Source organism: Myotis myotis, unplaced genomic scaffold (genome assembly GCF_014108235.1).
Source record: "Myotis myotis isolate mMyoMyo1 unplaced genomic scaffold, mMyoMyo1.p scaffold_m19_p_25, whole genome shotgun sequence".
Classification (NCBI taxonomy): domain Eukaryota; kingdom Metazoa; phylum Chordata; class Mammalia; order Chiroptera; family Vespertilionidae; genus Myotis; species Myotis myotis.
The window spans coordinates 3,878,189-3,892,596 of NW_023416330.1; the positions used below are offsets into that span (position 1 = coordinate 3,878,189).

The window sequence follows — 14,408 nt, forward strand, 5'->3', positions numbered from 1 at the left end:
ATCACAAATCCCACCGAGGTTCCCCCAGTGGCTTCTGGAAAGAGCCCCGGCGGTTCCGGAAATCCTCGGACCTGGAGGACCTCCCCTCCCGCCCTCCACCGCCACCCCCCGCGAAGCCGGCGCCGGAACTGCTTTCATAGGAGCCAGCGACCGGCGCTCGGGTGGGGGTTCCTGCGAGAACCCGGGGGACCCTCCGGGGCGGAGCCGAGTGGGCGCGGGGGCAGGGACAGCAGTGGCTGGAGCCCAGCCCCCAGGACCGGGACTGCTCCGGGGAGTGACCCTGACCTCTGCGGGGAGCCCACCCTCCACCGGGGCTCGCCCCCCGCCCCCACCCCCCCTCGGCGAGACACGTTCAGAATTGGGGTGCACGTGATTTCCCAGCGAGGGCCCTCTCCGACCGGGGGCCGCTCCCGAGCCCCCGAGCGCCCCCAGGTAGGTCCTAGGCCTGGGAGCGGGAAGAAGCGACCGTCCGGTGGAAGCGCGCAGCCGCCGGCCCCGGCGAGCCCCCGGGCGCGCGCGTCGCCCCTCGCGGACTCGGTCCTCCTCCCGGTCCCGGTCCGGCGGGGGCGGCAGAGCGCGGGCGCCCGGCAGAGCGGGAGGCGGCACGTGGAGTCGTCTGCCGGGGCCGGGGCCGGGGCCGGGGCCGGGCTGGGGGTGGGGGCCGGCGCCGCGCAGGGGGAGGGCCGGTCGGGGGTGGTCTCCGAGGAGGAGCCAGCGGGCTGTATTGTTCCGCGCTCCGCCCGAGCGAGCGCAGCCCGGCCGGGAGGCGTGCGGGACGTGGGCGCTCGGCTTCCCGGTGTCCCCTGCCCGCCGCGCCCCGAGACGCTTCGCCCCGCGCGCCCGGCCGGAGGGAGGCCGCTCAGGTGGGGGCGGAGTCTCCCGAGGGGCGCGGGGAGGGGGCGCGCTGTGCCGGTGGGACTGGGACTGCCCCTCGGGGGACGGGGTCCCAAGTGGGCTGCCCGCTGGGTCCGAGTGGGCGGCGCGGGAGCGAGGGTCCCCCTCTTATCCCCGCGCCCCGGGCCCCCGCAGGAGCCTGGAGTCCGGTCCCCGCGATGACCGGGGGACGAAGCCGCCGAGAGCGCGGACGCCCGGGCGCCCCTCCCTAGCGGCCGGCGGGATGGGCGGCGGCGGGTCGGCCCTGAGGGTCTGCGCCGAGCACCGCGGGGGCATCAACTGGCTCAGCCTGAGCCCCGACGGGCAGCGCCTGCTGACGGGCAGCGAGGACGGCACGGCCCGCCTCTGGAGCACCGCGGACGGCCAGTGCTGCGCCCTCCTGCGAGGTAGACGCGCGCGCCTTCCGCTCCCCCGGTTCTGTCCTTCCCATCCTCTTGCCGGCTCAGACCTCGGCTCTTCCACCCACAGACCCTCCCCAAAGCCCGGCCCCACCCATCGCGGGCCCACAACCCGGCCAGCTGAGGACAGCGTGTGGATATCCAGCTGGGGGGCGTGGGGGGGGGGCGCGAGGAGCCGGCTGCAGTGGGGTCAGTGGCCGAGGGGCGCCCTCTGCGGGGCTGTCACTTGTCAACCCGGAGCGTGAAATGTTCCCTTTACAACAGTTAACACAAAGGAATGGCCCTCCCCCTCCCCCCCGCCCCCCAGGTGAGCAGCGCCTTCTCTGGCCTCTCACTGGCCAGGGCACCTCTGGCTGGACATCTCCCTCCGGCCGTTCGGGCAGCCTCGGGGCCTGCAAGTGCCCTGGCCCCGCGCCCTGAGCTGCAGTCCCCGCCCGCTGTTACCCCGCGCAGGCAGGGAGACCGAGGTGCGAGTTAAAGAGCAGGGGCGAAGACAGAGTTGAAATTGGATCACCCCGCCCTGCGCTCTGCTGCCTCACTTTATCTGCAGTTCAGCTTATTTGAAAACTGGATGACATAGCAGGGACTTTATAAAAGTTTTCAAATACATGTGGGTTTATATTTGTGTACTTACCCACTGGAAGTGGATATATTTCTTACCTGGGTCCCTGTCACCTCATCTCAGGTCTTGGGCCGGGCCTCCCAGCTCTCTGAACCCTGTGTGTGTGTTGGGGAGGGGAGGGGGTACCTATACAGGGGCGGAGGGGAGGGGGGAGGGGGTACCTATACAGAGCGGAGGGGGGGAGGGGGTACCTATACAGGGCGGAGGGGGGGAGGGGGTACCTAAACAGGGCGGAGGGGGGGAGGGGGTACCTATACAGGGCGGAGGGGAGGGGGAGGTGGTACCTATACAGGGCGGAGGGGAGGGGGGGTACCTATACAGGGCGGAGGGGAGGGGGAAGGGGGTGCCTATACAGGGCGGGGGGGAGGGGGGAGGGGGTACCTATACAGGGCGGAGGGGAGGGGGAAGGGGTACCTATACAGGGGCGGAGGGGAGGGGGGAGGGGGTACCTATACAGGGCGGAGGGGGGGAGGGGGTACCTATACAGGGCGGAGAAGCTGCAGAGAGCAGGCTGGAGAAGAGGTTTCTGGAGGGACAGACAGAAGACCCGCAGGGATAGCACAGGGCAAGGGGGCACCACTTCATGCCCGCTCCAGCCCATCTGGACCCAGCGCTGTGTCCATCCTGGACTCCATGTACAGGAGGGGCACTTTGAACTCAGCCAGTCTCAGGGTGTAAGGACAGGGGGGCGGGTGTGGGGAGCCGATAGAGGGTTAAGCCTCGGACTGACCTGTTGCTCCCACAGGCCGGAAGGGCCCAGGACCTTGGCAGGAGCCCCTGAGCCTCAGCATGTTCTTTTGAACATAATAACTGCGTCTTATCTGCACTCTTCATCCCTTCGAAAATATTTTTAGTTTGGCTTTTTTGCTTATTCTGCATAATTCCAACAGCTCGATGCCAAGGCGCTGTGGTCCCTGGAGACAGGAGGGGCCATCCCTCCTCCATGCCCTCTCTCCCCCTTGCTCTCCCTCACCCTTCCCCAGGATGGGGGGAGGCATTGCTCCCTGCTGGCCCTAAAGGCCTTGGGGGCAGTTGAGCCCTGTCTCTGGTCTATAGATCAGGGGTCAGGGATGCACTCTGCAGCTCCCAGGGCCCCTCTGCTGGGGAGGCTCTGAGCCAGGACTCAGTTGGCTTGTGTTTTCAGATTCACGGTGGGTGTCTGGCTCACAGAGGAAGGGGCTTGTCCACTGGGGAGCCTTGACCACTGCAGGGAGCCTCAGCCAGCCCAGGGCCAGGTCCCCAGAAGACAGAGGGTCAGTCTGGCCCCGATTAAGAAATGAGGGTGTTTGGTTTTTTCAGAATATTTTTTAATTGCTTTCAGAGGGGGAGGGAGAGAGAGAAACATCAATGATGAAAGAATCATTGATCCGCTGCCTTCTGCGAGCCCGCAACCAGGGCATGTGCCCTGGCCAGGAATCGAACCATGACCTCCTGGTTCATAGGTCAATGTTCAACCACTGAGCCACACCAGCCAGGCAAGATGAGGTTTTTTTACATTGAAAAACTTCTTTTCATTATCACCTCTCAAGTTTCTGTTTGTGTGTTCTATTTTTATTGATTCGTAATCAGTGTTTATATTCTTTTTTTCCTTTTTACTTCTGTGTGTCATAAAAGCAGTCCTGAAGCTCATGGTCTTCAGCATCCCTGGTTTCAGGTGTCCCGGGGCACTAACATTTCTCAGTGTTTTTCTTGCCCTAATTGACTTGGCCTTCCTGTGAGATGGAAGGAAGCAGATTGAAGGGGGATGACGCTCCCCCAGGAGCCTGTCTGGTTGGCCTGGGTTAGTCTGCACTGGGTTGGCCTGGGTTAGTCTGCACTGGGTTAGCCTGCGTTAGTCCGCACTCGGTCGGTTGGTGGAGGACTGCTGGGCGTGAGTGAGCCTGTGTGTGGCCAGCTCCGTGGCACCTCCCTGCCTTCAGGGCACCCGGCTGCCCTCCCCTCACAGTGCTGAGCCCTCCCACGGACAGCTCTGGTCTCAGGGAAGGTTTGTTGATAATCTTAAACTATCTTATAAACTCTTTGGGTTTGGCCAAAAGCAGGGCTGTGTTTTGCCAAACAAACTTTGCCCTCGACTTTTAAACTAACATGTTTTTAAGGGAAACATAATCTGCAGTTTCTTCAAGTGTTTGTTTAATTCGCACAAACGTTGTTTTCCTAGAGGCCTGATCTAGGCTATCCAAGAAGACAGAAATTTTTCTTTTTAAAGAATTTTTAAAAATTGATTTGAGAGAGGGAGAGAAAAGGGGGAAAGAGAGAGAGAGAAACATTGATTTGTTGTTCCACTTATTTATGCATTCATTGGTTGATTCTTATTTTTAATCTTCACCCGAGGATATGTTTATTGATTTTTTTAGGGGCGGGGGGAGAGAAACATCAATGTGAGAAACATCGATTGGTTATCTTTCCACCAAGGTTCGAACCTGCAACCTTAGCATTTCAGGACTATGCTCTAACCAACTGAGCTACCTGGCCAGGGCTCTGCCTCCTTTTTAAAAAAAAATCTTTTTTGTTAATCCTCATCTAAGGATTTTTTTTTCTTTTTTGTTAATCCTCAGGTGAGGATATTTTTTCCAGTGATTTTTACAGAGTGGGAGGGGGGCGAAAAAGGAGAGAGAGAGAGAGCTAGGAATACCGATGTGAAAGAGACACATTGATTGGTTGCCTCCCGCACGTGCCCGCCCGGAACCAGGGATCGAACCTGAAACCCAGTATGTGGCCTTTACCGGAATAGAACCTGTGACCCTTTGGTGTGCAGGCTGACACTCTAACCACTGAGAATACCAGTCAGGGCTCTGCCTCCTTACGAGGACACCTGTGGTTGCATTTAGGGCTCATGCTGATAATCTCTCCAACTCAAGAGCCTTCACTTAATTACATCTGCAAATGTGCCTTTTTCCAAGCAAAGTAACATTTCTAGGTTCCAGGAATTAGGACTCAATATTCTGCCTACCGTAGTGTTTCTCCCCGAGCGCGAAGCAGCTGACACCTAGCAGCTCAGTCTGCGCAGCAGCCCTGTGAGACAGGCGTTGCCCGCTCCCTGTGTCAGATGAGGAGACCAAGGCACAGGGAGGCGAGATGACTTGCCAGTGGTCAGTCAGTAGTAGCTCAGGGCGCTAGCGCAGCGTTGGGGCGTTGAAGACCATGCCCTGGCCTCTGTGCTTCCTGCCTCCACAACACTGAATTACAGAGTGTGTGGGATGACTGAGTGAATAGTTTGAAGACCGAAAGACGATGATGAAGAGGAGGGAAAGGAAGGATTCGGGGGGGGGGGGGGCAGGATGAGTGTCCCCTGAGTTGCTCCTGGCACCCCACAGGCTCTCCCAGACTTAGTTTTTCATTTTAAAGGGCTAGTCACTTCTGGACTGGTCTCAAACACGCCTGCCCCGAGCCGCCTCAAGCGTTCTTCCTAGAGGAAAAGCAGAAGCTGGCACGCCCCAGGCTCACCTCTGCCCTCGCCTACAGGACACGAGAGCTACGTGACCTTCTGCCAGCTGGAGAACGAGGCTGCCTTCACGTGCAGCGCCGACCGCACCATCAGGAAGTGGGATGTGCTGACCGGGCAGTGCCTGCAGGTGTTCCGAGGACACACGTCCATTGTGAACAGGTCAGCATGGCTGGGCCCGGGCTGACAGGCAGTGAGGACACGGCCTCTCATCTTACCTGGCTGGGCCCCAGGGGACAGAGGTGTAGCCCTGAGGCCGCTGCCCTGGAGGAACGTAGCTTCTGTGGGGAAGCATCTGTGGGCACGCAGGTTGGTCACCAGGAGCACAGAGCAATGGGAAGCTCAGGACAGAAGTGTCCCCAGGTGTGACAAGTGCCCACTACCCAGGGCTGCAGGTGGGGGCTTGGGAGGTAGAGGTGGGGAACACATTGACTTGGCTGCATACTGCCCCCTGCTGGGCACAGGGAAAGGCATCTGGAGGCCACAACTCCTAGGGTGGAACAGATTCCAGAGGAAATGGCTTAATTGGTACCCGATGGTGGGCCAGGGACTTGGTGGAGCAGCCAATGGGGATGGCTCTGAAGATGAAGCCAGGGTATTTTTAAACCTCTCCTTTCCATGTTGCACTTGAAACTGTTCTCCTCCCTCTACCCTCACCCCCCGCCTCGGTTTGAGTTTTCCCTTATTGGATTTGGGTCTGAGCTGAGCCATGAAATTCCTTTGCTGATCAGATCAATTTAACATTATTTATGTAACTGCGGCCATCGGCCATCGCAGGCTCCTGAGGGACTGCCCAGGATAAGCAGGAGTCTGGCCCCGCCCTCGGCCTTCCCGATGCTTTACTGACAGGAGGCCACCTGCCTGGGCGGTAAATAAGGAGAGACCCAGTGCAGGCAGTGGTTTGAGGGGACAGAGGCGGGTGGGGCGGGGCTGGCGGACTAGGATATTCCCAGCCAGGAGGGACGCTGCCAGCACGGGCTTTACTCACACCTGGGTCGGGTGGGACCTGAGTTGTTAATGGTCAAGTGCCCAGAAATGGTCAAGTGACCATTAACTGACCAAGTTCCAGCGGCCTGCAGTCGGAATGGTGCACCCACAGGGCAGGAACTCAACAACACCCCTAAGTAGAAAGACAGTAAAGAGCTGTGTTGGCACACCACACACACGTACACATGTTCACACACACACACACACACACACACACACACACACACACGATGGTTCAGAGTGGGGAAGGCAGGCCCCGTCCCCCGCCCACCTTCCAGCAGCCCCACTTTTGTCCCCTACTCTTAGCTGGAGCAGGCCAGGCCGGAGACCTGGGAGGCCAGGGCCAAGCAAACAAGTGGTAGCAAAGGGGTAGAATTAGGGCTCAGGCCTCACAGCTCTGCTGGCCTCTCCCAGCGCTCTTGCTTCTCCCTCCCTCCCTCCCTCCTCCCCTCCCTCCCTCCCTTTCTTTCTCACTCTTTTATGTATTTTTTTAAACATATTTTTATTGATTTTGGAGAAGAAGGGAGAGAGAGAGACACTGGGGATCGAGCCCACAACCCGGGTATGTGTGTTCTGACCGGGAATCGAACCGTGACCTTCTTGTTCATGGATCGACGCTCAACCACTGAGCCATGCTGGGTGGGCTCTTTCTTTCTTTGGAGAGAGGGAGAGAGAGACATCAGTTCGTTCCGCACTCACTGGCTGGTTCTCGTATGTGCCCTGACGGGGTCAGACCCACCGCCTTGGTGTGTCGGAATGACACTGACTAACTGAGCCACCCAGCCAGGTCCCAGCACTCTCTCGAGAAAAATTTGTGACTGAGGAAAAGTGTGGGAAAGGGGAGTCTCCTTTTGTGAGGTGTGAGTGGTTGGAAGTGCTGACAGGTGGGAGAAGGCCACACCTCAGGTGACCAGCTTGCTCTCAGGTTGTGCCTGGAAACTATCAGCTGCTTTTTATTGGTTTCAAAGAGGAAGGGAGAGGGAGAGAGAGAGAAACATCAATGATGAGAATCGTTGATCGGCTGCCTCCTGCATACCCCCTAGTGAGGGTTGAGCCCGCAACCTGGGCATGTGCCCTTGACCGGAATCGAACCTGGGACCCTTCAGTCCACAAGCGGACGCTCTAGTCACTGAGCCAAACCGGCCAGTGCACACACTACTTTTGAGCGGTAGATCTGGGAAGACGTTTGCATTATTAACTGTGCTTGCAAATGTGTGACACCCTGAGGTGAGGACGTGGAATTCACTTCCTCCCGTGTTTTCAGAGCTGGGCCAGGTGTGTGAGCTTCTGGGGGCGCCCACCAGGCCTGGCGTCTCTGCTCTCTCATGCCAGGCCGCACCTGGCAGCCTGCAGGCCCCCAGAACGTCACCCATGGTGCTATGTGACAGCAGGTCGTCACTTTCCTTTAGAAATACACACGTCGTGGAAACCATCTACCAGGGCAGGAGCTGTTTCAGTGAGTCCGTTTCCTTAGTTACCTGCAGGAGGTGAGAACCTTGCAGGATGCGGGGTCTGGGTGCGGTGCAGGCAGGTCTGTTCCCTCGCGTGGTCCATCTCTCCTCCCGCCGCGCCAGCCTCCAGGACGGAGGGAGTGCCAGGTGTCCCTAACCTACCCCTCTATCCCCACACCGAGGACGCGGCCTTATTCCAGCCTCAACCTTGGCCTCTGCCCTTTGTGGTCTGTGCTCCTCGGGGCTCAGCCTCCTCAACACGGGCCCTTTGAAGTCACAGCCAATGTTCTATACTAAAGACAAATGTGTAGTTTTCTGGGAAGACAGCCTTAGCATTTATCAAAAGGAGAAAAAGATTCACGAGTTTTTACTGTTGAGCGGCCTTTCTTCCTGCATTGGGGGCGGGGTGGGGGGCGGAGGGAGGTGGCCAGACCCTCTCTGCTCCTCTCACCCAGAATTCCCTGGGGCCCTTGGCTGGAATGTTGTCAGCAGACGTCGCCCAAATGACATTTGGCTGTGCGAACTGACAGCAGATGCCATGCCCTCTCCAACCCCCACCCCACCGAGACTTGTCTGATTGTGTCTCCCGTGGCCCTGACTACAGAAGTCACTCGTGGGCTGATCTGGCACTGGCGCTGTGAGAGTGACACAGAGGCCTTTCACAAAACACGCATAACTCCCAGCTTCCCCAAGGCTCTACCATCCCGAAGCCCCGCCCAGCCCCTGAGTCTGACCTGTCCTTAGGGTGACCACTGTGTCCCACTTTGCCCAGAACTTTCCTGGTTTTTAAACTGCAAGTCCCATGTTCCCGCAGCCTTTCAGTTCGGGGCAAACCCGGAGGGTGGGCCTCCTCACCTGTCCTCCCCACGTTGCTTCCGTAGCTGTAACGAGCGGCTGCTGTGGTCCACGCGTTGGGCGGGATGGAAGCATCGGAGCTTGGCCCTGCTGCGGGGAAGGTCTGAGTGGACCACGGCCCAGCACGTGGTGGGGATTCTGGGCAGCGTCTTAGAGAAGGGGCCTTCAGCTGAACCCCGGGGGTGACTGGCCACCGGGTGGAGAGGGGTGTCTCCAGCCACAGTGCAGAGGCAGCCGGCCCCTGGCCCGGGCAGGTGTCCATGCCGGTGGTGGGGTTACGATGGCAGTGACCAGGACGCCTTCAGTCTGGGCTTTGTTCTGTGGGTGGTGGCCTCTGCCTGGTCCCCTGTGACTTCTGGGGTGTTCTCCTGACCCCCTCACAGTCCCCCCTGAAGCAGGAGCCTGGGGTACTCCAGCCCAGGACTTTCTCTGGGAGCATTTCCTGCTTCCCATTGCCTGGGCTCACTGAACATGGAGGACACCTGCCAAAGGGACCCTGTGACAGCCTGCCGGGCAGCCCGGTGGGCCAACCCCTGGCCTTTCCCTCTGCCACCAGGATCCTGGTCACCAACAACCAGCTCTTCAGCAGCTCCTATGACCGGACAGCTCGCGCCTGGAGTGTGGACAAGGGGCAGGTGTCCCGGGAGTTCCGGGGCCACCGCAACTGCGTGCTGACTCTCGCCTACTCCGCCCCCTGGGACCTGCCCGGGGCTCCCTTCGAGGAAGAGGCTGTGGCCGGGGGGCTGCTGGTAACAGGCAGCACGGATGGCACGGCCAAGGTGTGGCAGGTGGCTAGTGGCTGCTGCCACCAGACGCTGCGGGGCCACACGGGTGCCGTGCTGTGCCTTGTGCTGGACACGCCCAGCCACACGGCCTTCACGGGCAGCACGGACACCACCATCCGCGCCTGGGACATCCTGAGTGGGGAGCAGCTGCGGGTGTTCCGGGAGCACCAGGGCTCTGTCATCTGTCTGGAGGTGAGACCGCCGCCCCCTCTGTCTGTGCTGCCCTGCCCCAGCGTACAGTCGGCTAGGCCTTCGTGACAAAGTGCCACAGGTGGGGGAGGGGTGGGGTGAAACAGCAGAGCTCGGTGTCTGTTCTAGAGGCTGGAAGTCCAAGATCAAGGTGTCTGCAGGGCTGGTTTCTCCTGAGGCCGCTCCCTCCGGCCACACATGGCCTTCCCTCTGTGTCCACATTTCCTCTACCTAGAAGGACACCAGTCCTACTGGGTTAGGCAGGAATCACCCCATCGGCACCTGACAGAAGTAGTCTCTATGCCGGGGAATGTTGGGGGTCCTTGCTCTTACCAGTATGGTGCTGGCACGGTACTTAGCTTCCGTGAAGCTGCTGAGGAGCAGTGAGTGACTTGGCCAAGGGCGAGTAACAGTGAAAACCTGAGCCGGGTCTGCCTGCCTGCCCAACCCCACTCTCCCAGGGAAGCGGGAGGAGCAGGGAGGTCCTGGGTGCTGGAGCCGGCGGTCAGGTGGGACCCACAGATGGGCGTTTCTGGTTCGTGCACTTTCTCCACTGAGCCCAGCACATCCCCTCCCCTTCCACTCGGAGAGGCTGGGAGGGCCTCTGAGCCGCAGTACGCACATCCCTCCTCAGCTCGTGAACCAGCATGTGTACTCGGGCAGCGCCGACAGGACCGTCAAGTGCTGGCTGGCGGACACGGGGGAGTGTGTGCGCACGTTCCCAGCCCACAGACACAGCGTGAGCGCCCTCAAGTACCATGCAGGCACCTGTAAGTGACTCTCCCTGCACCACCCCACCTGCCCAGCCCACCTTGTTCTGCCTGCCCCCCACTCCGCTCCCCCAAATCCTCCCTGCTCAGCACCTCTGTGCTTCTCTACTTCAGGACTAATGGGCAGCTGTCATTCAGGACGGCAGCACCCAAGAGCTGTGGCCAGGCCACCTCCATTCACATGTTCCTCCAGCGTTACCTACAAAGCAAGCCCAGAAAGGGGGCGGGGACTCCCCTAACTTTACCCACAAGAACATGCTGCCACCTGGATGCTCAGAGGTCCTAGGGCAAGAGCACGTCTCAAGGACACATTCTAATTCTCAGTGAGACAGCGACACCGCTACTCCCGCCAGCGTGAGGGCCACGTGGGTTTGGCTTCACTTGGCGTTGAGATTTGCGTACAGATAAGAGAAAACGCAGAGGGCAGTGGTTTAAATGAGATGGTGGTTTATTTTTCTCTCAGAAGAATTTTAGGGGCTCTCAGTTATCAGGCACCCAGATTCCTTCTGTCACGTTGCTTCACCACACATACTTCCTATCATTAAGGGGCTGATGGTCCAAGATAGCGGCTGGAGCTCTGTTTTGTGCAGGAAGAAGAGGGAAGGGCAAAAGGATGTGTCTCTAGCTGATAAAGCCCCTTTAAAGCTCTTCCCTGGAAGGGCCACCCAAAGACTTTTCCCTGGATCTCAGACCACTGCCTGCAGGGGCGGCTGAAGAAGGAAACCTCTTCTCTGGGGACGTAGCTCCCAGGAGGAGCCAGGATTGTTTTGTGAAGGAAGAAGGGCAAATGGCTTACTCGGTGGGCAGCAAGCTGTTTATCCCCCAGGCTCACATAGCCACACAGCTGGGCTTTGCGGGCTCTGTCCAATTGGCTGTGTGTTTACACCCCAGGCACCAAGAAGGCAGACACTGTTCCAGGGAAGCGAGCCCCAACCTCATCACGTCTGCATGGCAGGGGACTCCCAGGTTCCTGAGCACTGCTCCCAAAGTGATGCCCAATGCTCTGTGTTGCCATCAGCCTCCCTCCCCCCAATGTGTGCGCGTGGACCCCCCCCCCCCTGCGTGCACCCACACACACACACATACACACACACACACACAGCACTGAGCCTGCTTGTCATCTTCCTAGCACTGGAGTGAGGGAGCAGACGGGTGGAGGAAGAGTCACAGTGGGAAACTCACACTGACTTCACAGCATACGTGACAGATGAAGACGAAATGTGAATCTGAAAATAGCGCCTGAGATGCCCCTGGGATTTAGGTGTCTGACACAAATTGTTTTTTCTTCTTCCTATATCCAAACCTGTAAGTGTGATTGTGTCTCAGCTCCCAAGTCGGGACACTTAGAAAGGCTCTAACTTAAAAAGACTGTCGCCTAGATCACCTCCCCTTGGCAGCAGCCGGGATGGAAGCTGCCACTATTGGATCCCAGGGACCCTCCCTGTTGTTGCCAGTTGTGAAGGAACTTGGTCTTTCCAACAGGCTGTGGGATGATTAGACTTAATTCCTGACCCTGCTCCCACCCATGGGATGCACAGCGACCAGGCTGGGTTGGTGGGGGAGGGACGGCAGGAGAGGAGCTGAAAAACCCAAAAACGAAACCGCCCATCCAGGGCCACCTTGACGGGTAGCTTTAGCAGAAAGGCTGGAACACAGGAAGTGGGTAAGAAAGGGAGCCCTGGGGTTGCTTGCTGTGACTTGCTCAGGCTGCAGGTGGGTGTAGCGGATGCTGTGGGTACCGTGTTCAGGGGTGCTTCTTGCCGCAGCACTTAAGGTCCTCAGCCCGCGCGCGTGTGTTCCTGTGAGGGGCGGGGCAGCGGGGAGCTGGGATTGACACCCACCAGAGAGGCCCTCAGCCAATGACTAATGAGAATTGCTGGGTAGGTAGCCCAGCATCCTTGCGCTCGGGTGGGACAACTCTGACGCGTGGTCTGCACCTTCTCCCAAGGGCTCATTAGTGCACCTGTATGGTGTCCATCCGTGTTTCTCTCCCACTTCCTGGAACGCCTGCCAGATGAACTATTGGCACTGAACTCCTAGTATTGGGGTGGGCTCCTGGGACAACCCGGGCTAGACCATATGTGAACCAGAGGGTCCGTGTTCTCAGCGAGGTTCCTGACCATCAGAATCGCCTAGAACTGGTTAGAAGTGCAGGTCCCCAGGCCCCTAAATCAGAAACTCAGGGGCGCCCAGCGGTCTGTGCTTAAGCCCAGCAGGTGATTCTAATGACCCTGGGCTTTGAGGACTCTAAGTTCTAAGAAACCGGCTTATCCTTGCAAGAGGTTGGGCAGGGCACGCTGCTGCCCCCGGGCCTGCGCTGGGAGGCGAAGTTCATTAGTGCGGGAGGAGCATCTCTGGCTGGTGCTTGCCCCGATGGCCACGGCAGGGAAGGGGAGGCTCCCCTGAGTCGCGCCCCAGAGCTGCGGGAACACGGAGCAGATGAGACCAGTTTCACCAATGGCTTCCACCAAACGCCTGAGAGGGAACCTGGCCCAGGTGGTGCTGGGAGGGATTGGGGGCCCCTGGACGGGCAGCGCAGGACGGTGGGAGCCCAAGGAAGAAGCCTCTCCCGGCCCCAGGGTCCCCGAGGCGGGGAGGTGGTCAGATAATGAAGGTGCTGCGTCCGTCTGTCCGGGGGCTTCCGCTAGGCCCCACGGGAACCTAGGACGTCCTGTGAGGCGGGCGGACGGGGCCCCCAGGTGATGGGGCCTGCCCTGCCCCCTGCCCCGCGCGTGCTGGAGGTGGAAGGGCTGTCGGGCGGGTGCCCAGTGGCGCGTGTGTCCACAGTGTTCACCGGCAGCGGGGACGCCCGCGCGCGCGCCTTCGACGCCGAATCCGGAGCGCTCCAGAGGGTGTTCCGCGGCCACGCCTTCATCATCAACTGCATCCAGGTAGGCGCCCCCCCCCCCCCCCGCATCCCCGGGGCGTGTCTACGCCCGCCTGCCTGGGAGGGGGGTCGGGAAGGAGCTCGCGCCCCGCGCCCCACAGGCGGACCTCCCCAAGGCCGAGGTCCTGGGGCTGACAGGCCCGTCCTCGGCTTCGATAGCGGATGTGCAGGATGCCCGGCCTGCAGTGGCTGCGGTCGAGCAGGGTCTGTGCGTGGTTGATCCGTAACTGCGGGACCGATGCGGGGACCTACTGGGGCGGGAGTGGCGGCCGGCTCCTCCCAGCGCCGCGCGCGTCCCGCCCGCAGGTGCACGGCCAGGTGCTGTACACCGCCTCCCACGACGGCGCGCTGCGCCTCTGGGACGTGCGCGGACTCCCCCGCGCGCCGCCGCCGCGCCCCGCCGCCCCGCCGCGCAGCCTCTCCCGCCTCTTCAGCAACAAGGTGGGCTGCGCCGCCGCGCCCTTGCAGCCGGCCTGAGCCCGCGACGCCCGCCACCCACGGACCCACCGAGACCCACAGAGGGAGCGCGCCCGTCCCCCCCTGGTGTCCGGAGGGCACAAGGTGGCGGTTTTGCCTTTCCCTTGTGTTCGTGGACGTTTGAAGCTCTCTCTGTCCACTGCGAGCTGGCCCACAGGACACTGCTCGCCTGCGGGGATACCTACCCGCCGCCTCCACCCCAGGCCCCCCGCACAGCGGCCTGCTCCGGACCCTCCACGGTCTCCAGTCCCCAGAAGCCTAGCCTTTCCTGCTGAGAGGAAACAGATGTTTCTTCCAAAAGCCCTGAGCCACAGATTATTTTTGCAAATTGTTTGTCCTGAGGACACTGGTCAAGAACCAAAATAAATGTCCTTCAAAGTGCGCTGGATTGTCTGACTGATGTGGCTCGGTTGGTTGGGCATCATCCATGCACCAAATGGTTGCTGGCTCAATTCCTGATCAGGGCACATGTCTGGGTTGAGGGCAGGATCCCTGGTAGGGGGCGTGTGAGAGGCAACATAGAATTTTTTAAAATATATTTTTATTGATTTCAGAGAGGAAGGGAGGGAGAGAGAGAAACATCAATGATGAGAGAATCACTGATAGGCTGCCTCCTGCACATCCCCTACTGGGAATCAGCCCAACCAGAAT

The 14,408-nt window shown here is 59.9% G+C and overlaps 1 protein-coding gene across 1 annotated transcript; it reads left to right on the plus strand.

The window, feature by feature from the left end:
* Positions 1–736: 736 nt before the first annotated feature.
* WDR86 (WD repeat domain 86) lies at positions 737–13,882 on the plus strand. The gene is made up of 7 exons (XM_036356233.1): positions 737–863; positions 1,030–1,280; positions 5,377–5,518; positions 9,206–9,626; positions 10,258–10,393; positions 13,181–13,284; positions 13,587–13,882. The coding sequence occupies exons 2-7, from the start codon at positions 1,118–1,120 to the stop codon at positions 13,755–13,757; spliced, it is 1,137 nt and encodes a 378-aa protein (XP_036212126.1). The 5' UTR covers positions 737–863; positions 1,030–1,117; the 3' UTR covers positions 13,758–13,882.
* Positions 13,883–14,408: the final 526 nt, after the last annotated feature.